This window comes from Phyllostomus hastatus, unplaced genomic scaffold, assembly GCF_019186645.2.
Source record: "Phyllostomus hastatus isolate PE091 unplaced genomic scaffold, TTU_PhHast_1.1 phas_scaffold_46, whole genome shotgun sequence".
Taxonomy (NCBI): Eukaryota; Metazoa; Chordata; class Mammalia; order Chiroptera; family Phyllostomidae; genus Phyllostomus; species Phyllostomus hastatus.
In genome coordinates, this window is record NW_025334032.1 from 37,721,456 (window position 1) to 37,746,189 (window position 24,734).

Here is a 24,734-nt window from a genome sequence, read left to right on the forward strand (position 1 = left end):
AGTGAACGAAGTTCCAGTCACAACAGGCCACCTGTGGGTCGACTTGATTTCCACGAAGTGTCCAGAACCAGCAAATCCACGGACACTGAAAGCGGGCTAGTGGCTGCCAAGGGCCCGGCGGGGGGAGGGGGGAGGCAAGGAATGGGAAGGGACGGCTAACAGGCACAGGTCTCTCTCCAGGGTGATGAAAACATTCAGGAACTGGTGATGACAGATGCACAGCCTTGGAATGTACTAAAAACCACTGAATCGTATACTTTAAAATGATGAATTTTGTGGTATGTGAATTATCTCAATATTTGAAAAAGCCATTCTTTTTTTTAACGATTTTATTTATTTTTAGAGAGGGAAGGGAGGGAGGAAAAAGAGAGAGAGAGAGAGAGAGAGAGAGAGAGAGAGAGACATCAATGTGCGGTTGCTGGGGGTCATGGCCGACAACCCAGGCATGTGCCCTGACTGGGAATTGAACCTGTGACACTTTGGTTCGCAGCCCGCGCTCAATCCACTGAGCTACGCCAGCCAGGGCTGAAAGAGCCATTCCTGAGTTCAGCATTTGCGCTGCCTGTTCAAAGCCTCCCTGTGCTCGGAGGGCCTGCCCCCTTCCGTAGGACCCCCTGTGCTGCCCTATGTACGAGATCAAGAGGAAGCGACGACGGAAGAGGAAGACGGCAATGCTCACACGGTTTCTGTTCCGTCTCGTGTCAGAGGGAGCGTGTGAAATCAGAACGTCGGGTGCAAGCCCTGGCCACGCAGACCGGGGCAGTCCACGGCGCTCCTACTGGGACAAGCGCAGGGGGTCCGATGGCCCTGGGGCCTGCGACACCATGGGCTCGTCCGTAGGAGGCAACTCTTGCCGAGCTGTTTCTTTACCTACCAGGTGATGAACGGCCAACACGAAGCTATGCATAGCATCCCTAGAGCTGAGCCTCCGGTTGGTGCATTTTGAAAAACTAAACCATTAGTTCTTACTATGATCCACGCCTATAACGAGGGACTGCGCTCGGACGCAGAATGATGGTGGCGCTGAAGGACCGACCAAGAGTTGGCTGTTCACAATAATGAGTCCCGTTCATTTTTTTAAAGTCTTTTGGCCGCTTTTTGTAACTCAGCTTAACGTTGACCCCAGTTCAGGGGCAAAGAAGGCAAGTGTAAAATCTCAAATGGTCAAAGATCCCGTTTCAGCCAATGTTTACTTTTCCATCAGCGATTTGCCAGAATGAGCTATCAGAGGGAAAATGATGTGCCCGAGTTTCCTTTCTTCCCCATGCGTGACCATCTGCAGACGCTAAACCCAGAGTGACTAGAGAAACAGGAGCCCAGAAAGGCCACCAGCTACACAACACTATGCAATCACACCGTATGTGCACACACTTACTGTAAAAAGAACAACAAAACACACACACTCACCCCTAAAATACATCAAGTACAGTAAGTGAGATCGAACTTTCCTATAAGAGAGACTCCTGGGGTCTATTTCAAATGTGTTTTCTCGAAACAATTAGTCAAGAACCCTTTACTCCCAAACCCGCATGTTCTCTGCAGGGGTCTCGAAGACCAATGAAAATCAACGCAGTGTTCTGCAATGTAATCTAAACTCCCATCACCTCCTTCCGACGCTTTCCTAAGGAAAGGACCAGAGTGGCTGAGCCTGATACTCCTGCCAGCCGACCGGCTTTCAATCCACGTAACCTAAGTACCTAAACACGTGGCACTTAGAGAAAACTCACTCCACTGCTAGAGGAGGAGCTGGATACGTGCGGCGATCACTGAAGGCAAGGCGCGCAGACTTCCTTCCCCTCGGCTTCCCGGGCCAACAGGCTCGTCTCCACCCACCCAGGCCGAGTCGAGGGTCAGCAGCTACTGTGGTGCTCCGGCTGGACCCCAGATACCTGAGCTGCTTCAGGAACTCCACGTCCGAGTTGCTGTTAATGAGCTTGATGAACTCTTCGTAGGAAGGAGCGTAGGTGTAGGCCCGCTTGTGATGCTCATTCATCTGCTCCCTGCGCTCCAGCTGGGCCAGGAGCATCTGGTTGATGTAGTCTGGGTTGCTGAGCAAGGCCACCGCGGGCTTCAACACTGGGGAGGGCAAGACGGCACAGCTGAAAAGGGCGTTGCTCTGTAAAGGACTTGTCTTTCTATTGTGCAACTGAATCCACGTTTGGGGAACATTTAAAACTACCCAAATGAGGACCATGAAGACATACACATACCCACACACACACGCCTGCCTTTCCGAAATTACTAACAAAGCTATCAAAATTAAGTGCTTTGATTTTTTTTTCGTTTATTTTCTTTATAAGGCTCAACATGTTCTGTCTGCCCAAAGATGAAAATCAACTTTCTCCCCACTGCTGAAAGCAGACCTCAGGGGGTAAGTTGTTAAAAAGTCAATGACACTATTACAAATTCATTCTATGGACTTTAGGTTCAAAAGTTCCTCTTTTCTCTGTGGTTGATTACATCAGCTACTGGGTACCACTGGCTAATCCTGAAATACTGAGGGTCAGTCAATGCCCAGCAAATGCAATGTTATTTGTGTGAAATTACGAGGTAGAAAATTTTCTCTTAGGTCATATTTTCTTCTTTTTCTTACCTGGCTAAGCATGTCCCTGGATATACTTTTTTCTAGTAATCATATTATATTGTGGTACAGTTCCTTTTTTAAAAAAAATGTATTCCAAGTTCACAAAATTACATATAGGCATTATCAATGAATCTTGTAGCAAAGGAATTTTAAGTAAATGCACACTGGAGTTTGAATAGAGATACTCTTTCATTAACATATATGTTACTGGCCTGGATAATGCAAAAGCTATCCCAAATGGAGGTTTCCTATGAAAAGTGTACGGGCTGGTTATCCTGTGTCAAAATAAACAACAAAATGTTGTTGTTTTGACAACAAATGTTATTTTTTATATAGCACTGGGTGATGCTATATAAAAATCTGTTCATCGGATATGGCCAAATGATGCCCTCTCTGAGTGACATTTAAACTTAGTACTTTGAAAATATTCTAAATCTCCTGCGTCCTACAGTGTGCAAGGTCCGTGCAGGTGTCCTGTCACCTGCTACCCATCACATTAGTGTGCAGCACCTTCATTTGCACAACTGCCATCACAATTGGAAATATCGATTACTTATGGGAGGTTACCTTTCATTGTGAGAATCTCTGCGAGCATTATACGCAAGCTGAGAGACTGGACGTCCTTGGAGGGGAGGAGACAAAACACCAGAACCCGAGAACACGTCTGCAGGAATCTTATTTCTTCAGCCGAGTTCCTCAAGCACGCATGCAACACAAACGGCCTTGGCTGGTCTTCCTGTCTACAAAGTGGACACATGAGAGAGGATAAAAGGAGGAAAGAAAATTCTAGAAACACTTCAGTTATAGGCCATTAGGTAAAAAATATTTCAAGTGGGCAATGCATCGGTTTTAAAAACTGTGTCTGCTCCTCAATGATATCAGTGGTCAAGAATTTTCTTAACCACAGACTAATCTGGGTGCAAATGCACAACCTTTGGGGATTTCAAACCTTAAGTAGCACCAACAGTTATACATAACTCCCGAATCACAGCAACACTCCAGAAAGGTGTGAGTACTTCTTTAACTAGATTATGTTTAAGTCTCCTAGATCTTTCATAAATGTGATCTACAGCTTTACTTTGCAAAGGAAAAAAAAAAAACAACAAAACCTGCTAACAAAGCATAAACCAGAGGCACCGGCCAGCTTTCCTGACTGGGGGATCATGGGATTAAAAAAACCCACAGCGCGTCTGCTGAGGAGAGAGAGTGCACGGCTTGATGCTACATAATTCAGGGGGCACATTGTCTTCTGTGAGGCTCCCGAGTGTTTTCCAACTAGTTCTGCCAGCCCGGGTCACAGACCCCCTGTCAGCACTGACCCCACCCCACCCGAGGGCCACTAGGTCGGAGGACCGGAGGGAGGAAGAATGGAGAGAACTTCCTATACCTCCTTTTCCTACAGTACCTTGGCAGCAGCTCAAGAAAGAAGAGGGAGGTAATTTGTTAAAGTTTATGGGCTTCTTACAGTAACTCGTGGCCAATATTGGAAGAGAGGAAAAAACAAACACTGAACGGACTGGGAGGAAGCAAACCAGGTCCTGCCCGGGAAATGAAACAATAAGTGCCTATTGGAGCCATTATGACCAACGTCTCTCAGGGGGGAACCATGATTTCTTTTTGCACGAGATAGACTAGTTTCTAGAATGTGCACACTGAAAAAGAAAGATTTCCTCCTTGTCTTCTCCAGCAAATGGGAGGGGTTCGCCCCTAACGTGCAAAGCCGACAACACGAACAGAGAGATGGTAAGAGCGAGCCTTTGCCCATACACTAATCTACGCTGCCTTTTTTAACTGGCACCTTCAATTATTTTAAACTCCAGCTATGCTGCCGGCTAGAGTTCAATAAGATTTACATGCTACTTTGTCATTTCAAGCACTTTTAAGGGTGACACTTTACTTTAAATACATATATTTGGTTAATATTATTGTGGGAAGCTGGCTAAAAAAAAAATCCCACTTTCATGAGACGCTTCTTTAAATATCAAACTCCCTCCCAGAGAGTGCGCACCGCCCCCTCTTGTTCCAGTGGGAGACGGACAACGGACGGGGCCTGACCCTCGGACTGGCACGGATCCCTCTCCCCCCTGCAGCTGAGTCAGGGGAGAGCCTGCGGACCGAGCCGAAGCCCAGAAGGCCGGTCAGACAAGCTTGACCTCTGGGAGAAGGAAAGGGAGCCCTCTGCGAACTCCGGGCAGGATACTCCCATGATGCCCCCTAGTAAGTGGACATCAGGCGCCGCTTCAGAAGCCAAGAAAGAATCACGAGTCCAAGGGCTGCTTCTGGGTCAGGAGACGTCCATGTCACATCTGGAGGACCCATGTCACATCTGGAGGACCGCAGCCCTCGTCCTGGTGGCAGCGGCCTCCTCCTCCGGTCGGCGTGAATCTGTTCACTGCAGCCCTGTGACTGACCTCGGGCTCTCGTGCCCCGAGGGAGGAAAAGGACCTTTTGTGAACTTCCTAGGTGCACCATTACTTCTCTTTCCCACCTACACCAAGAAGTATACGTGGTCATCACCATTTATAGATGAGAATGTTAAGGATCTGAGCAGTTAAGTGAGCGGTCCAATCACAGAGGTAACAAATGGTGAAAATAACTCTCAAGGCCAGGCTCTTTACCCCACACCACAGTCAGAGACTGCACAGATGAGGGGAGAAAAAAACTGCAGCGATAAAGAAAAGAAATATGTGAATAAGAACATTATTTTTTTCCCCTGAAACACCGTATCAGTGCTTGACTGGTAAACAAAACACGGAGATCGTAAAGCAACTACGAAATTAAAGATGCTATCGATGTAATGGCATAAAAAACAATTGTTTTTAGATTTTCCTGAAACCCGCCAGAACAAGACAGATGGGACAGAGGAAGCGGAAGCAGAGGCAAGACCTAAATGTCATCTGGATCGGCTTGAAGCAGCAAGAGAATGTTGGCCTGGAAATAAATACAGGCCCCCCGGAAAGCTGCCACCACATAACCGCCTAACAGTCGGCCGGAGGGTGCGCTGCTTTTATTAACGCAATTTATTACTCTCCTGTCTGATAGTGGCCACGTCAACCGGAGCCTCCCAGGCTGTCGAGCCATTTCGCAGCCAAGGGCACCTGCACAGCCATGGAGATTTCCAGGATAAGGGCACGGTGCACCTGGGGCCAGCAAGCACAGATCTAGCCAGCAAACCCAAATGGGCTGCCCATCGGTTTCCCGGTGTGATTTGGAGAAGACGACACACAAGCAGTTATCAGTTCTCCTGGCTTCCCCCCCGGGGCACGCATGATCGTCCGTATGCAGAACACCAGTGGCCCTCTGGTACTTGTCAAACATCCATAATCCCAGAGAACAGTGAGAGCGTATTTTCTTTAATAAGGACCATCAATGAGAGCGTCCAGGCACCGCCTAGATATCAGTAGAACAGATCTGCCCTGGGTGGAAGACAACTGGAAGCCCAAAGAAAAGAAGTTTCTAAAATGAAATCAATTTGCCTCGCCCAGTGTGGCTCAGATGGTCGGGTGTTGTCCCCCAGATCAAGAGGCTGTGGGTTCAAGCCCTGGTCAGGGCACACGCCTGGGTTTGTGGGTTAGGTCCCCGGTCAGAGCTCACACAAGAGGCAACCGATCAATGTTTCTCTTCTTCTCTCTCTCTCTCTCCCTTCCTCTTTCTCTTTCCCTTCCTCTCTCTCTAAAAATAAATAAATTTAAAAAATAAAATGCCTGGCTGGCATAGCTCAGTGGATTGAGCGCGGGCTGCGAACCAAAGAGTTGCAGGTTCGATTCCCAGTCAGGGTACATGCCTGGGTTACAGGCCATGACCCCGAGCAACCACACATTGATGTTTCTCTCCCTCTCTCTCTCTCTGTTTTTCTCCCTCCCTTCCTTCTCTAAAAATAAATAAAATCTTTAAAAAAAATTAAATAAATAAAAAATAAAATAACTCCTCTGTTTCTATTATTCTGATGCTTTATCTGTAACATATATTATCCACAGAAGCAGTAATTTCAGAAGATGGTAAATGTCTCAATGAAAAATATATTTCAATGTTAAAGTCAGATAATCATAAAAATACCAAATTTCTCTAACCACTTGCTCTTCTCCCAAACCTAAATCCATCGGCCTTCTAACTGGAATAAAACACTGATTTAAAATACTTTCCGGTAGTGGACCATAATTTAACTACTTTACCTTAAAACGAGCCTCCACTCAGTTCAAGGCTTTGGCAGTGTCCACCAGGGAGAAGTGCGGAGCGCCTTGCGTAACAGACACTATGGCCAATCGGCGGGTGCTCCACGGGCTGCTGAACCCTCAAAAGCAGAGGCTGAAGCTTTGAGACTCTGGGGAGGTAGCCCACGAGTCCCACCTCTCTCACCTTCCTTATTAGGGCACATGCCCCCTTGCTGGAAGTAAACTTCTCTGTCAACAGCAATTTTCACAGGCTGGTCTGGAGACTCCTACGTGTCCCCAAGACCCCTTCAGGGGTGCTCCGAGGTCAAAACTATATTCATAGTCACAGAAAAATGTCATCTGTGTTTTCACTCTCAGCCTCACAAGCACAGTGGAGTTTTCTAGAGGCCACAAGATGTGATGACATCATCACTCTGATGGCTAATGGAGAGTATACTGCATACTCTTGCATTTTAAAAGTTTCTTAGTTTTAATACCTGACATGGTAAATACTGGTAGATATAACTGGTGAGCTGGTAAATGTTTAACAACTGGCTCTTCAACGGGGATGGAAAAAAGAAAAGCTCTCATTTGTAGCGTTCGCCCATTTCACAGTGGAAATATCCCCGCATGGCCAGTTACAAGCTAATGATGCGACGTCACTGAACTCAGAGTCAGGAAGAGTTACCTCTCCTCAGCCAGGACAGGCTGGCCCCAGCGCACCACGAGGTATGATCCCATAAACAAAACCCTTTTGGGTGCCTAGTAATGTGTAAGAGCGTAGAGGACTCCTGAGGCCAAAAAAATAGTAACCACCGCACAGTAATTTTTTTAGACCATGAGTTGTAACCCACAAGGAACAAAATAGAATTTACTTAGCTTCAAACACCATTTAAAAGAAAATGTTAACAAAATGTATCAGTTATCCCATGTAATAACAGTATTGTTTTATGAAATTGGGTCACGATATAAGATGTCTTTCTTTCTAGGAGTCCAAGTTTTTACAAGTTTGCCGGAAAACTGTAGGCATGTGATGGCTCTGTTGTGGACCTCGGACTCATAAGCCTGTGCCAGGCGGACTTCGGGAGAGAAGACGATACGGGGAAGAAGCAACACGCTGGGGGTGGCCGGCAGCTGCCGTGCGAGAGCGTTCAGCGACCAGGCCCCACTGAGCAACACCGCAGGGCAGCAGGGAGGCTGTTTCCTGACAGATTCACGTGAGAGACCTTCTTAGAACAAGAAGATGCATTACCACCTACGCGATAAGGCTACTTACTCGCCCCCTTGTGTAGCTTTCAAAAACGTTCTCTCCTCCCTAAAAGTGGAGGTAGAATAACACCAGAGAAAATAGGCCAATTAACCATAGGGAGCCCTGTTCCTACTCCAGCTGGGTCCACTTCCAAACAGGCAGAGGGCTCCCCATCTCAGAAGCCTGCTCTGTGTGCACAGCTTAGGAGCGCATAAGGCATCACTCTTGCACGCACTCGGAGCGACGCGTTCGCTGAGGATCCCATCAGCAAACCTAAGGAAGGAAGATTTACCGCCAGCACAGAGCTGGCCTTGTTGAAATCTCCTTCCAAAGGCAATTGCGTGAGGGGCACAGACCCTCCCCATGCACAGCGCAAAAGGCCAACAAGCCCCCTGTCCGCCGTCTTCATTTCGAAACATCTCTCACCATATCGCACAGGCTCCAATATTAAGTTCCATCTAAAAATCCATTTTCAGGATGTGGCAATGTTCTTAGCACAGGGCTCACACACACAAAAAAAACAACTGAACTTTTCTAAATATTGTAAACTCAGTGATACTCTTTACAGCATAAAACACTATCATTTTCTATTTCCAGGTATCCATTATACTATTAATAACTTCATGATAGTGCTGATTCAGTGAAATTCACTTCACTGTTTAAGATACTTACAAAATTAAACAAGTCTACAAAGTAGCTTGCTATTACGAAGTTATTTTTTAAAAATCTGTGCTGTCACAACACTATGATAATTCCCCTCAATATGTCTACATTTCAAGCCAAGCATCAGCAAGAGACAGAGTATTCTAGAGTTCGTCTTGACTGTGGTCCCTTGACCAATAAGAACAGTATCTGCATGTGAAAAAGGAGGAGGTTCCCCATGTTCGAACCTTTACCTGGCATTCGCAGCCTTCAGGTCACAGAAGTGAGTGAGTAAGGTCCTCACGACGTCATTGCAGACGACTTTCACCACGTCCACGTGGCTCAGTCTGTGGTGCAGCTGCTTGGCGATCTCCCAGAAGTCTTCCAAGAGCAGGTGGTACAGCTGTCCCTCGTCTTTGCTGAGGCTCCCGTACCAGGACAGAATGTAATCTCTATAGCTGTAGTCGAACACTACCGGGAATAAACAAAGCAGTGAGCAAAACTTAGATGAAAGAAGCAAAGACCGACACAGCGTTTGTTTATACTGGAGACTGGCCACCTACTGTTTAATGTACACTGTTTAAAATACAAAAAGTACAGTAGGGCCCTGGCTGTGTGGCTCAGTGGACTGAGTGCTGTCCTGCGAACCAAAGGGTCACAGGTTCGATTCCCAGTCAGAGCACATGCCTGGGTTGTGAGCGAGGTCCCCATTGGAGGATGCGTAAGAGGTAACCACACATTGATGTTTCTCCTCCTCTCTTTCCCTCCCCTTCCCCTCTCTAAAAATAAATAAAATGCAAAGACAGTATAAAAACAAACACATAATCTTTCAAAATGAAAGATTCTCATTTAACTGGAAGTTTTGGGGTACAGTGACCAATGACCTTATGTCCTACATTTTCCTGGGGAGCCCAATTTTTAAATAGTCTGTCTGGTTCCAAACTAGCTAAAAATAGAGCATCTTAGATAGTGACAACACACTTATGGAGCGTACTAATTTATCAATTTGTTGCCTTGCAGCTCCAAATTCACCCTCTTTTGCCCCACTCTGATACTGGAGCTCAACCCCATATACATTTCTTCTTTGCCAACCAGAATAATGTTATTACGATTTATCAGTAGAGGGTGCTGGGAGCACCCTGGGGCAGAAAGGGCTTCTCTCCCGGTTCCTGTGTGCTCTTCTTGGGGGGCTTCTGCACGTGCAGCTAATGGCAGCACGAGGGGCACTGGTGGTGCTCACCGCCAGCGAGTTCCAACAGCACCCAGAGGGCAGCTTCCCAGAGAACTCCACTGGCACATGGGGGGTGGCTTCCCCCAGCCTCTGGTATCTCCCCAAACTTCTCCACCATCACGTGGAACAAGGCCGTGCCCTCTCCAAAGAGGCCTGGATCGCAGCTCTCTGTGGTGAGGGACTTCTCTTCCAATGCACCCCTCACTCCAGTGCTTTGCCCAGGGACCCTGGAGATAGTGTTCCCACTCATCTGCGGATCCCTATTCTTCAGAGTTCTCTTTACCCCTCAGGAATTAACCCCATGTGACAAGCTAGTAATTCTTTTTATTTTAATCCTCCCCCACAGATACATTTATCGATGAGAGAGAGAGAGAGACAGAGAGACAGAGAGACAGAGAGATATCGATGTGAGAGAGAAACATCAATTGGCCGCCTCCTGTACACATCTCAACCGGAAATCGAACCTACAGCCTACGTATGTGCCCTGACTGAGGATTGAACCCGCAACCTTTTGGCATATGAGACAATGCTCCAACCTACTGTGCCACCCAGCCAGGGCCAGGGGAAATTTTTAAATAAATGTTCTTAAGCATTTCTTATAAAATGAACTAAAATTGCTGTAGCCTTAACAAGCACCCCTGTTATAATTTGCAAGCACACCAAAAAGACCCTCAGTTTTATGAAGGCAAGTCTACTAAAAATAGCTAATAATATTCAAAATTTCAATTAAATATGCTGGTACCAGGGTTCAGAAATATAAATTAAAATACTCTAGAGATGCAAATTATAATCACTACAGATTTTCTAAATGCTTACAAAACCTCTCAGCCTTCCCAACACACATTTTTAGGCTCTAATTCCTTATTAAATTAAATGTCCAAATTTTTAGAAGACAATTCTGGTTTTAATTTGTCTTATGTTAGTTTTTTTTTCAATTAAATATTTTAAATGATTATTTTCTTTATTGTACAGAAAAGCTTTGGAATATTTAAGCTTATTAATATATTGGAAAGGACTATGTGATTAATGTACTTTATTACCAAAATATACTGCATTAACCTTGGTAACACAGAAACTTGAAGCCTACGTTTGTTACTTCTAGGTTTATCTTATTTGGGGACTGGTCTGAATGGTTTGGAAAGCTGTCATTGATACCGTGATCTAAGTAGGAGAAGTACACTCTCTTGGCTGTATTCTCTGCATCTTCTTAATTTTTTTCCTGTGTTTGCTTTTTTTTCTATTTTATTTTGTATTGGGTTCAGGTGTACAGCTTAGCAACTAGACAATTACATAGTTTACATAGTGTCCCCTTCGATATTTCCAGTACCCCAACTGGCACCATACACAGTTACTGCAATATTCATGTGTTTTTTTAACAACTACTGCTAAATGCATAATCTTTTTTCTCAATAACCACTTTTATTACAGCCTATCTCTCTCCTTTGGTAGATCACACAATCATCAACTCTCTTGGAAATCATTTGGCTTAATTAAAACAAAGGACAGCATGTTGTAAAGGTTAAGAATATGCCAAAAATTACTGTAGAAAAGTGTAACTAACTAAAGCTCTTACGCCCAAAGGCTTTGGATAATGGGTTTTGTTTTTTATTCATTTGTTTTGTTCTGTTTTGGTTTTTGTCAACTAGTTCTCAGCCCTATCCTGTATGTCTTCCCAGAATTACTTCTGAAACGAACTGGCCCATCCTAGAGAAGTCTGCCATGCTGAAGTGCAGGGAAATTGCACTTCCAAGTCTTAAAAAATTAAAGGGACACTGTGTCCATAGCAGCATTATGCACAACAGCCAAAAGGCAGAAGCAACTAACGTGCCCGCTGATGGATAATGAATGAATACACAAAATGTGGTACATGCAACAAATGTAATGTTATTCGGACTTAAATGGATGGAAATTCTGACACATGCTGCAACACCGACGGACCCTGAGGACGTGATGCTAAGTAAATAAACTAAAAACAAAAGGACAAACACTGTATGATTCCATTTACACGTGGAACGTAAGAGTCAAACTCACGAAGACAGAAAGCAGAAGGGTGGTTACCAGGGACTGGGGAGGGGAGAGCAGGAAGCGTTGTCTAGTAGGTACAGAGTTTTAGTTTTGTGAGATGAAAGAGTTCTACAGACTCTGCACAACAATGAAAATGAACTTAACACTACCGAAGTTTATACTTAAAAATGGTTAAGATGGGAAACTTTACATTATGTGTACTTTACTACAATTTAAAATAATTTAAAAAAAAATTAAGGAGAGAGTTCCAGGTCCAGGGATGGTGGAATAGTTTTTTATCAGACTAACCTTCATAGAGAAAACAATTAGGAACCCTGAAGAAAAATTAAGAACTATTTAAAGGCACTGGAAACAATCCAAGTAAGTGGAAACTGAAAAAGAATCCACCCCAAAAGAAGGAACCAATACTGCGTGTAACTCACGTTCATACAACTTCCCCCTGAAGGCCCGCAAAGGGCCTAGACACGCAGGCAGTTAACCTTAGACTGAACATCTGTTTTTCGGTTTGGATTTTGCTTGTTTTTTTTTTTTAAGATATCAAAAAACAGAGTTAGAAACCGCCAAAGCAGCTGGAAACACAAGTGGGAAATACCAAAAAGGGTACAGCCACAAAACCCGGGTAGGAACTCTCAAACCAGTTGACGGCTCTAAACTCAACGTGCATGGAGTGGGACCGCAAGGAGACCAGTGGGAGGCGGAGACCCCGGGAAGGCTGAGAGAGCGGAGCAGAGCCTTCAGCCGCTCTCCCTGGCAGGGCTACCTGCAGGGCAACCGTTTGGAGGCCAAGTCCTGCTAAGCTAGAGGTATGACCGTGGCTTCCATTGACGCTGTGGAAGGACCATGAAACAGGCAAGTTCAGCCGAAGTCCCGGGACTAACAGACCCACGTAGACTAAGGACAAAATCCAAATCAATTCACCCTTAAAAAATGCCTAAAACCAAGTATCTTCAAGGTGATCGATCAGTTGAAAATTGAACTGCATACTAGAACAAAACTAATATTATTCAGAGGAAGATAACAGAATCTAGAATGTCTAGAAAGTAGCATTCACATTGTTCTGTACACAATTAAAAATAATTAGGCCTGAGAAGAAACCCCAAAAGGTAACATGTAGTTAAGAGAAAAAGCAATCAACAGAAACCAACCCCAAGGCAGCCTGGATGCTAGAATTAGCATACGGATACTTTAAAGCAGCTATTATAAATATGTTCAAGGAATTAAAGATAAAAATGGTCAGAATAAATGACAGATGGGGAAATCTCAGCAGATAAATAAAAAAGGACCAAAGAAATTCTAGACATGAAAAGTACAATATTTGAAATAAAACATTTGCTAGATGCACTTAATTAACTACAGGAGGCAAATTTTCTGTAATGACATTCTTCATTTTGGTGAAGGCGGTGATTACATGGTTACAGGCACCTCTGAAAATTGTTGAATTGTATGCTTAAGATTTGTGCATTTCAAAGTAGAATTATCTCAATAAAAGCAATTAAAAATTGCTTTTGAGATTAATAATAATAAAGTTGAATTTTAAACCCAATGTTTTATCAAAGTCACCATACTTTACTATTATAACAGAAACATTTTCAAAGTTTAATCACAGTCCCCAAAGGTCTGAGATTCTATGAAACCACACAATTTCCAACCGTCTCTGCACTTACACGGTATTCATTTTCAAATGTTCATAAGGTGATGTCTGTGAACTACAGCCAGTAAAACACACTAAGCTTACGCGCCACTTATTTAGTTCTTTCTTAACTTCCTACTATCACGTATTCGCCTGAAAAACTCACACATTTTTTGCACATATAACTGAAATTGTCAGTGTCTTTGGAAATATAATTTTAAAAATCGCTTTTGAACTTTAATTCAATCAAAATATACTATCTTTTAAACATCAGTATTTATAATTACACTTATTCCCACCTTGAGACACGTAAAATATTACACCCTCCGCAACCCCCCATTCAACATTCCTCAGTACAAATTTCATTCTTTTGTAAGGCTGGTCACTATCCCTTATTTTGGTCAATTGGTTTGTCTCTCAGTGAGCCGGGGTAGAGTGTATTCATTCCCACTACACCTTCTCTGGGCTACATCTAAAAGAAGAGCGTATTTTAGGGGGTAGAGATCAGATCCTTGCTTCCTATGGGAAACACTCCACGTGGCTGACTAGTTTCAGGTGACCTAGAAAGTCTTACCTAAAATGTTTACATCCTGTCTGTTCTACCAAAACATGGATAGATTTATTTAGTCATCAAATAAAAATTCATGAAGAAAAAAATCCTAATCGTACATAGAGACAGGAAGGAAAGATAACTTTGCTAGAGATTATTTTCCTCTTAGAACACCATAACCAAGTGCTCTGTATGGCAATTACGCTCTCCCATTTAACCCTTACCTTCTTTCAGAGCTTTATCCATATGATGAGAAATTACCACCCTTCTCGACTGAGCTGTCTCATGTGAGTTTCCACACACAGGGCTCTGACACGGAAGAGAAAGAGAAAAGACACCGATTACTACATGAATAAAATCACATATAAAAATAAAATCAAAGGTATGAAACGTCCTCTAAACAAGCCATAAGATATTGCTTATCAGATTATAAAGTTCTTTGGGAAAAGTAAATAAATGTTTAAGGTCAGTTTAAAGTTTTTGGAAAAAAAAGAATTCAGGAAGGATTTTTTTCCCTTTTAGATATCAAAAACGTATGATGCCAACATAGAAAGAAGCAAACCAACAGAACAGTAGAAAGTACAAAAACTTGCAAGATGTTTGGAAACTTGTACACCAAACTGTTAAAAGTGGTTCTTTCTAGGGAGGGGCATACGATTTTTAACTTCTTACTCAATATATGTCTCTATAACGGCAAGTTTTTAAAAATACCACTCGGCAAAAAAAAAAAAAAGGCGGAGGAGAGAATATACAGAATTAAAATCCCACTATCGGGCTAGTAAGACTACAGTCAAGAGGAAAAACATTTTAAGTGTTCACACACCCAAATAACCAAAAGCATGTATAATGTAATTGAGCCACTCATTGGTTTTGGAGGCTAAGTAGTGTTAACATTTGTATTTTTTTTTTGCACTGCGCATATTACAAGTGTTCGACTAGCATGATCACATCACTAAGGAGCTCAAATGGCTAATATTACTATCACCCTCATGCAACAAACCAGCCTGAGGAAACCACTTCGTTCGCAGGCAGGCCACCCAAACACAGCTGCAGGCAACCCCATGCGGCCGGCCGGCCGGGCCACCCAACCGGGAGCAGGAAATTACTAGACTAGCTTAGTTTCACACCATCCATTGTGGCAAGTGCCAACAGAGTCATCTGGTTTTGTGATCACCTGATTAAAAACAAACAAAAAGCCATAGTTTTAAGATTCCTTAGTTGAAATACTTTTAAAAGCCTTGAGTGTACAGTTATATTCATGAAAGAAAAGGATTCCTTTATGCTACAAATTAACATACCATTCACTACTTTCCTGTGGCATGTTTTTAAACCCTTAAATAATCATAATCCTATGGACGAAAGCCATTTAATGCATTAAAAAAATGCACTGTCAATCATTTAAAACTATTTTTTACTCCCTGAGCAGTTTGTTATAAAATTAAGTGGTCAGCACATTTTATTATAATTTTTAAATTCTAGTGCTTTTTAGAATATCAGGAAGATATTTAAACAACCTATGGATTTTTTGGACAAATTTTTAATTGAATTAATATTTGCAGAGCACTATACTGATAAATAACTTTAACGACAACTTTTCAGGCCCCTGACAAATAGGCAGGTACAGTTTCCCAAATACGGGTGTGGCGGTTTTAGTGTTCATCACTAACCAGATGGTAAAACCAAACGACACCACACTTACTCGAGGAGCTCCAGAACTGGGGTTACAGAAATGAAAACTGCCTTCGTGGGACGGGAGAGAAGCAGGTTTTCCGTGCTGGTGTCTACCTTCACAAGTTCCTTCAAAACTTAATTTTTTTATTCTTTTAATTTCTTTTGTCTCCCTAGTTTAATTTCTTTTGTCTCGCTCTACTACTTCTTGCCATTTGTCTGCACATGTCTTTTCTGCCTCTGCTTTATACTGAGACATAAAACGTATATAAGCATACGTTGTCACGATGACTGTATCTGAATAAGGAGTTAATTTATTCTCTTCAATTTAAAAAGCTAATGAAGTTCATGTATTTCCATTTTAGGCTCTTTAAAAGTAGAAGGCCTATTATTCTGTCAATCTGATTTTCCAGCCTGGTTCTGGATTTCCCCATAACCCCACGCCCAGGGGTCACTGGCCCTTATTAGAAAGAAAAAGGTTCTTCAGCCCTACCTCATCCCACAGACTGATGGTGAGTCTGTACATAAGGAGAATAGAAAGGCAGCAAACATCGTGGGCCAAGAATAACTGTGTAACGAGGCACAGAAATTCCTTTCTCAGGGATTAATATTCATGGCGCCGGAATCTCCTTATGTCTCAAGTCCTACGCAAGTGTAAGTTTGTCACAACACACTTCATTTCTTTCAGATCACAAAGGTGGAACTTACTAATCATCATCCCAAGGAAGAGAAAGGAAAAAAGGAAGGAGAGTCCTGGCTGGAGCAGCTCAGTGGCTTGAGCACTGGCCTACGAACCAAAGGGTCACTAGTTCGATTCCCAGTCCAGGCATATGCCTGGGTTGCAGGCCAGGCCCCCAGTAGGGGGCACAGAAGAGGCAACCACACATAGATGTTTTTATCCCTCTCTTTCTCTCTCCCTTCCCCTCTGTCTAAAAATGAATAAACAAAATCTTTTTTTAAAAAAAAGGAAGGAGAGAAAGGGAAAGGAGTAAAGGAGAGGGGAGGAAGGAAAAAAAGAGATAAGGAGGTAGGAAACTGGAGGAGTGGAGTGGCGGGGAAGAAAGCTAGCTAGAACAGATACAAAATGTGAATAACTTCCTGTGGCCCAGAGGTCAGTGAGCAAAAATTGTCTTTATTCTCCTTCTATGTATAAGTTTGGAAAAAAGAAACTCCACATGGCAGATACTTCCCCAAAGGACTTGTTCTTTAAGACAGATGCAACCTTTCCCCCATCTGTGTTGCCTGTGGAAATTAGGCTCTTTTACTGGATCACGAGGAGAGCTTCCAAGGACCCGCACACGGGAGACTAGTGTGGCAGGATGATTTATTCAAGTGGAAATAGAAGCTGCTCCCTGGGTTTCCAATGTCCCCTTTCCCTTTGCCCTGCCATGGAAGAAGTCCAACCACGTCCTCAGCAAGAACAAAGCAAAAGCCAGTGTCCTGAGTTCCTGCTTCATATTAAGCTCAGCTCAGGCCACCACCTGCCTAGTTTAGCTTGTGTCCCCAGCTGCAATCTGTTGCTGTGCTGATATATTCAGTCTCCCCAGTAGGGCCTGCGTGTGAAGTCCATGTGGCCACTGCTAAGGCCACATGGCTATGGAGAGAAGACCCATGAGTTCATGGGGCAAATGTGGGCAGAGAGAGAGAGAGAGAGAGAGATCACTTCCTTGCTCCTCTGGGATATTAGCTCGGGTTTGGGATGGACCAGGTACTTTTTCAAAAGAGCCAATCAACTTCCTAGGCTTTCGCAGGCTTTGCAATGGGTCCATCCCCTAGTTAGACTGACAGGCCTCTTTGGTCAAGCATGCCCCCCCTGCGCCCCCGCCCCCAACAATCTGATACTGGAGAGGGGAAGGAAGGAGTGTTAATCCCCTTGGTGGGGCAAGGCTGTGGTCCCCTGGAGTATGAAAAGCTGTAGCTTCCTGGTGAAGCAAATAGGCTCATGCTCCCCTGTTTATTAAACTCCGTGTCTAATTCCCTTTGCTCTCCACTTTTTTAAAATTAATAACTAGCTAACTACCCATGGTAACATCTGCACAATCACAGGTCTCGGTCCTCAGGTAAAGCCTCTCTTCCTGACAGTCACTTTCCTAAAATAGCAGTTTTAGGAAAGACAAAAGAATATTAAGTGTGCTTCCTGCTGTCACAAAGGATAGGTGATAGCAATCTTCGATATCCCGTTCGGACATTGGGACTCCAAAAGTAGTCTGACCAGTCAGTCAGCTCTCATTTTACGTTGTTAGTGTTCCTACCACGCTGGTCACTCATAAAGGCTTTTGTTAAAGTGGTACCCTTTGTCATGTAAAAAATATGCCTTAATTTTCATTTCATTAAGATAAATGTAATCTGGCTTAATTTTAAAATTTAAACCTAACTTAAAACCAACACACCAAGGTCAATTTTAATCACTCAATGAGTTTCTTGGGGAAATAAGAAAATAAGAGGTCTTAACATATAAATGTTCATTTGAGAAATGCTTTCCACAGACAGGGCAAAACCTGGAAGCTTTCCTGTAATACACATGTGTAATGACATCCTCAGCATCCAGCAAGAGATGCCGTATCAAAGAAGCCTTTCCCGAGAACGTACCAGCTTTCTGTGTACTCCCAGGTACCAGCTTTGAGTCCACAGCCACAACACAAACCGTCTGTGTCGGGGCTGAGACAACGTGAGTGTATCATGGCTGTGGATGCCCTCCCCTGGCATCCACCAAGGAAGTAACAGCCACCGAGTCTCCGTGCAGAGAGACCTGGGTACTCCGGCGCCATGGGCCACTCAACACCCGGGGACAATCTGGCATCGGGCCAAGACACACCCGCCTCAGTGTCCACTGTTCCTAACACTGACATGGCTTCCCGCGCTGCTCCCCGGGGGGGCACCGACAGGCCAGGACAGCCAGCCACGACTTCCAGTTCCCGTCATGCCCACTGCCTCTCTCCTTCATTAGAGACTTGTACTCCTACATTTTTTTTAATGTATTTTGGTTTACTTTAAAAAGAAAAACACTTGAGAGCTGCAGGGGTGACAGCTATGATTTCTTGTAAAGCTATTCAAGTAGTTAGTGACTTATCCTAGGAAAACACACACAAACCCCCAGTCACCACCATTAACCACAGGGAGCTGTCACATGGCCGAGTCTCTGCAGATGTCTGAGCATCTGACCGTCCACTGGGGTCCCATGACAAACAGTCTCCTTCTTAAATTGTTGTTCTCCAAGCCATGGCTCCTTTCAAGCCAATCATGCTCTGCCTCGGCCTTAAAAAAATAATAATTTATTTAAAACCAAAGAAATGAAGGAATCACACCTATTCTTCCGCAGGAAGGTAGGAAAGGACTGAGAAACGTGAAAGGCCATCTCTTTCAACTGAGACCCTGACAAAAGACGGTGACACGGCAGTGAAAGTCATGCCCAACGCGGAGGCTGCGCAGCCCGTCGCAGAGCCAGGAGGGGGGCGGGCAGAGCGGGAAGAAGGCCAGCTCTCAGGTCTAAGGGTACATTTTCCTACCGACAGATCCTTGACTCAGCCACTTCCCCCTCTAGGTTAAGCGGGCTTACAACACCTCAGAGGATTAAATAAAGTGACTAATTCAGGGGCCCAGAAGAGAGAAAAAACCCCAGGAGCTTAGTGAGGACTGTAAGTATGTTAAAGAGGTCACTGCTGTGCAGCTGTATAGCTAGATGTTGCGATTTTTTGTAACAAAGAATGAAGATCAAAAATTTTAGATGATATCTCCAAGTAATTCATCATTACTCCAAACACTCCTTGCACTGTTTGGGCCACACCATAAGCCCTATTCAAACCATGGGCATCTTAGTCTGTAATTGGTAGCTCACGGAAAGCACGTAGCAGAATGCCTGAAACATACTGCCATATATAGCCATGATCATCAATAAAATCAAAATGTTACTAACTCTCAACAAATTGAGGCTAATCAGATGGTTGCTAATCTGCTTTCTAAGAGAAAAATGAATATGAACACAAAAGCAAAATCTCTATTACCTAATCAGTAGAGGTAGATTTTGAGGAAGGTTAGCATACTTAAGACTGCTTTTCCATTCAGTTGGAAGAATTAGACTCAAGCGAAGGAAAAAAATGCTTTATTTCTAATGTCAGGGACTCAAATCTTAAGCTTAGAAAACACGCTCCACTTGATGACAAGAGAAATGTAAGTACGTTTCAAACCAGACACGGATTTGGAAACTGAAATTACAACATACACGTGACAGTACACAGGCAGACAGCAGTTTGCCTAAATTGGCAAGCACAGAACAGATATTTGGGCTGGCAGGGAAGAATGGAGAGGAGCACACTGGCTGAGGAAATGCAATTGGAAACTGACATTAGCGTCGTGCATTCCTGAAAGGTTTGTGTAATAAACATCCTGTGGCCACTTGATCCCTGGCTTCCCTCGTGGTTCTTCTGGGTTCACAGGGGGAAGGCGCAGGTTTCCGTGGTCTGAATCGCATTGCCATCCACCCAGACAATCACCTAACACTGACTGCGGACTCTGTGTGTGTCTGCCACTTAGCTCAGTGCTCGGGAGACAGAGGTGAGTGAGTTACATTATCCGTGCTCCAGGGGCCTACTCTCCTCTTGCTGGAAGCTCATAATCAAGGGGCTAATGAGGCACACCACTGTGGGGAGCCGTGTTGAGGAATCCTAATATGCTTCCGATTCCGGCCTCTTCTCTACCTTTCGCCCTCCAGCCCAGGTCATGGGAGAAGAGTTATTCAAAGGTACCATCAATCCACAAGATCCCTTTCAGAGGAGGGGTGAAGTCCAAACATATCGAAGTGCATTACAAAAATTATCCTCCTTCACGAGAGTTCTCGCTGAAGCCGCGGAACGTAAGTGACAAAGGAGCCAGCGTGGCTGCCCCGGCTTCGGGGCTCCCGTGTGGCCCCACGGCGGAGGAGTCACACACAGTGGCTTTTTCCGCAGGGATCTTCAGTAATGAAAGCAATTACTGTTTTATTTTTATCCTCCATGTTCTGGGATAGCATAAGGCTATTCCTAATGAATGTGTTGACTGGCCTTTAAATAACAACTGGTGACACAGTATTTAGTACCTGGTTAGAAAAATATTACATTGGTAGTGTGATTCAGCGGGATCTCAATGTCCACATTACTGTTGAAGCAAAAATTTGAGCTCTGGGTGGAGTGGCCCAGACAATTCACGAGATGTGAACGAGATGTGAACAAGATGTGAACGAGATGTAAACGAGATGTAAACGAGATGCCGAGAGGGTACGAGATGAGTTACTGCCACAAAAATAATTCACGTTCCAGAAACGTGCAAGTGCAACTCAATGGAATTGACTCTAAGAGGCTGACGTTTAAATCCCTTCTAACTGGTGCGTGAAAGTCACCTGCCCCGGACTAGGTTTGGATCATAAAAATCCTTTCTCCCAGTCCCATCTAAAATCAACGGGTTGAAACTCAGAGAATAAGACCTCCTCCCCGAAGAAACACGGCGTTAAAGGTCGGCTGCCGTGCCGCAGGCGTCACCTCTAAGGAGAGAGGGCGGACAAGTGCGCACCGGGCGCGCAGGCGTGTGGGACGCGGTGGACGCTGACAGTGACCCTGGTGGGCGTCAGGAAGCCCCTCTCCGCTGCTTCCAGGCACACTACTCGCCTTTCAAGAGTCACTTAGGGAACTTTTTTAAACACATGTTTCTGGATCCTGTCCCCCAAGAGTCTTTATTCAGAAAGAGTAAGGTCTGTCTTTGGAACAAGTACAGTACTTTTCACAAAGGTTTCAAAACTACGTACGCACCCTTAGATCACACTGAGAAACACCATTCAATGGTTGTCGTGACAAAATATGACCCTGGAAAAATTGAGAAGTGTTTTATTATTCAGAAGATTTATTTTAATGTAAGAATGTCGCAATCATTTTACGTAAATTGGGAGCAGAATCACAAAAGATGGGCTCCTACCTTCAAATGTGCTTAGTTCACTGAAACGATAATTATAATGCTTCATTTGTATTATAATGCTTCATTTGTATTGTGAAGCATTATAAAGAAAGGAGGTAGTATGAACTCTGTATAGAGCTTCTATTCCACAGTGATATTACTAAATCATTAATCACTTTAAGAGGCAAAGAAATCAGTTAAATTAATGAAAAGGCCGTTTCAAATATTGTGCATAAATCAAACACAACTGTAGTCCTGGAATGCTCTGCATACCACACTGGGCACAACCACTGACTAAAACAATTCTTGGAAATCTGACTTGGCTCAAACACACTCCTCTAGAGAAACAAGCGTTCTCCGTACGTCCTGACGCCTGATTTCCACTGCAGTTAGCAGATAAAACTGCCCCCGAGCACAGGCCCTGGATGCCCTGGCCCTGGACAGTCAGTCACAAGACAGCAGCGCCCCCCGGGCCCACGCCTGGCCTCACCCACCCCTCTGACTTTACGATGGGTACAGCAATCTTCCTTCACGGGCGACATTTACCGGGGACCTTCTGGAGGCAGTTCCTTCCGTCAGAAGAGAAAGAAGATGAGCGACGTGGACCGTCAGGGCAGATCACATCCACAAGTGATCTGCGACCCTCCAAGGACCCTCGGCTCCACTCCTGGGTCGCATGGCCACGCCACAGGCTTTGGCATGACAGTTAGGAGACCTCCAATCCCTGTGGCCGTCCCTTTTCTCTAAGCCCGTAGCGCCCTCCTGGCCTCAGCTCCTTCTCGGCTCCGTGACACCTGCAGGGCTCTCGTCAAGCACACCTGCGCCCTGACCTTGTCGTACTTGGCCCCCGCATCCCACCGGAGGCAAGAGTGGAGTGCTCCTCTGACAAACACACCACCTCCGCGCCAGTGGGCATCGTCACCACGTCGTCCTGTGCTCCAAAACAACCCCCCACCCCTTACCTTTGCTGCACCTCCTCTCCCCTGTGGGCAGGAGAGCACGGAGATGAAGAGGGGTGGCTCCTGGGTCGGAAGAAGCCTGGATCCCTCATTCATTACCTCTGTCACCTTTGGCAAGTCACTTAACCTCTTTCAAACTGTTTCCTGCCTGGCTGGCGTAGCTCAGTGGATGGAGCACGGGCTGAGAACCACAGCGTCCCAGGTTCGATTCCCAGTCAGGGTACATGCCTGGGTTGCAGGCCATGACCCCCAGCAACCGCACATTGATGTTTCTCTCTCTCTCTCTCTCTCTCCTTGCCTTCTCTCTCTAAAAATAAATAAATAAAATCTTTAAAAACAAAAAAACTGTTTCCTGTTCCGTCAAGTGAGGATAACAGTAACTATCTCATGAAGGCACTGAGGACTGAATGAAAACATCAGGTACTTAGTACAGGACCTGGCACACAGTAAGGGATCAGTAAGTGTTGTTGCTGTTATTCTCTCCAGTAACTCTCCCCCAAACCTTTCACACCGCTCTCAAAATCAGTCTTTACGCATGTCCTTCTCCTCCCCATCAGCAATCAACCTTGCCCCGCGCTCACCGACAAAGTGGAGGCGACCAGCGGGAGATCTCTCACCCCCTGCCTGCCTCCCGCAGCGAGCTCTCCCTCTGCTCCCGTTTTACCTCTTTCACGTCGGTCTAGGCCTGGACCGCCCACCTGTGCTCAGACCCTGCCTGCCGGGACACCACGCTATCAATCACGTACTCTGTTCCAGAGGTGTTCGGGCTCTCCCTGTCCACGTCACAAGATCTCCCGTTAACCCAGAAACGTGCTTCCACCTCTCCCCTAGCAACCAAAAGTTTCCCAAACGCACACAGCACGCCGAGCTGCCAGTGCTGCCTTCTCCTCCTTCCTTCTCGGCCGAGCTTCTCCAGCCCGGCCCACATGCTGCCTCTGCTCCCTCGGCCCCCACTAGCTCTTCGGCCAGGACGACATCACGTCGGTCCCCACGTCCACCCTGACCACCTGAACAACTCGGGCACAGACCTCCCAGCCCTGCACGCTGTCAGAGCCAGTGGACACGTCTCGGTCCTCCTGCTGGACCTCTCGGCGCCACCTGACGACACTGGCCATCCATTCCCTGCTGCTCCTGGCCTCTCTGGGCTTTTCGCTCCTGTCCACTGTCCCTGGCTCTTTTCCCCCACACTCGGCGGGCTCCCCTCTGCCTGCCCCTCGGGGCTCACTGCGTTTCAACCATCCCAGGCTACCCTTGGCTGTCACACCCAGCTGGTGCTTTAGTACCGCATGTGCACTGCCTGCCGGCGATTCTGCTAGTTTCACCCGGTCTCTCCCTCAAACTGCAGAGCTGAACGTATCAATAAGGTATCTCAAAGTGGGCATAGCCAAAACTTAGTTCATTATCTCCCACCATCACAAACCTGCATCAAAGGGACCTGTGTCCCTTCAACCACTCAAGTCAGACACCTGGGCCTCACCTCGACTTTCCTCTCCTCGCCTCAGGAAAAGATTTTTGGGCAGAAACGAAAAGTGTGGTGAAGTGGACGGCAGGGAAGGGCCGTTCACTTGGAACTTTAACGGCCAGAAATGAACGTGTAGACATGGGGCAGAGGTCTTCCGGGGCCCGTGGGCACACACGGACATCACAGCGAGATAAACTCGGCAACTGCAAGTTGCTTCGTGGAAGTGAAGAGCGTGGGTGTGAAAGACGAGCTAAAAAGGGAAATCAGGAAGATCTGTGATGCCGAGTGCGATGTTCACGGTTCTGACCCCGCCCGCTACTTCCTTCCTCTCTGCGTGACCCACTTCCAGACCACGAAGCCAGTCACCGAAACCCTGCCCCTCACCAACGGCTGGGTGGGAATGGGCGCCTGCCCGAACCCGGCCAGGAAGCGGATGTGAAGGGGGCACTGCCACAGACATTGCTAAGGACGCCTTCCTGGTTCCTCTGGATGTCTATCATCTTGTGTCGCTGTGGTACCCGAGATGCTGCAGTCTCATGGCCCACAGCCTGAGGGTTGGTCTCACCCCCAGGGGCAGAGCTGAGCAGAATACAGAGAACTGGTGCTGGAGGCCCGAGGCTCCCCATGGGGGTGGCGGGCCTGCCCACCCCTGCGCCTGCCCTAC

General features: G+C 45.5%; 1 protein-coding gene across 1 annotated transcript in view; it reads right to left on the reverse strand.

The window, feature by feature from the left end:
• Nucleotides 1–24,734, reverse strand: part of SNX25 (sorting nexin 25) — an 85,204-nt gene that overhangs the window by 46,620 nt on the left and 13,850 nt on the right. The window contains exons 2-5 of the mRNA XM_045821710.1: nucleotides 14,287–14,371; nucleotides 8,881–9,097; nucleotides 3,152–3,324; nucleotides 1,890–2,076 (exon numbers count right to left, since the gene is read on the reverse strand). Of these exons, the coding sequence (XP_045677666.1) occupies nucleotides 1,890–2,076; nucleotides 3,152–3,324; nucleotides 8,881–9,097; nucleotides 14,287–14,371 (662 nt within the window). The remainder of the gene's footprint in view (nucleotides 1–1,889; nucleotides 2,077–3,151; nucleotides 3,325–8,880; nucleotides 9,098–14,286; nucleotides 14,372–24,734) is intronic.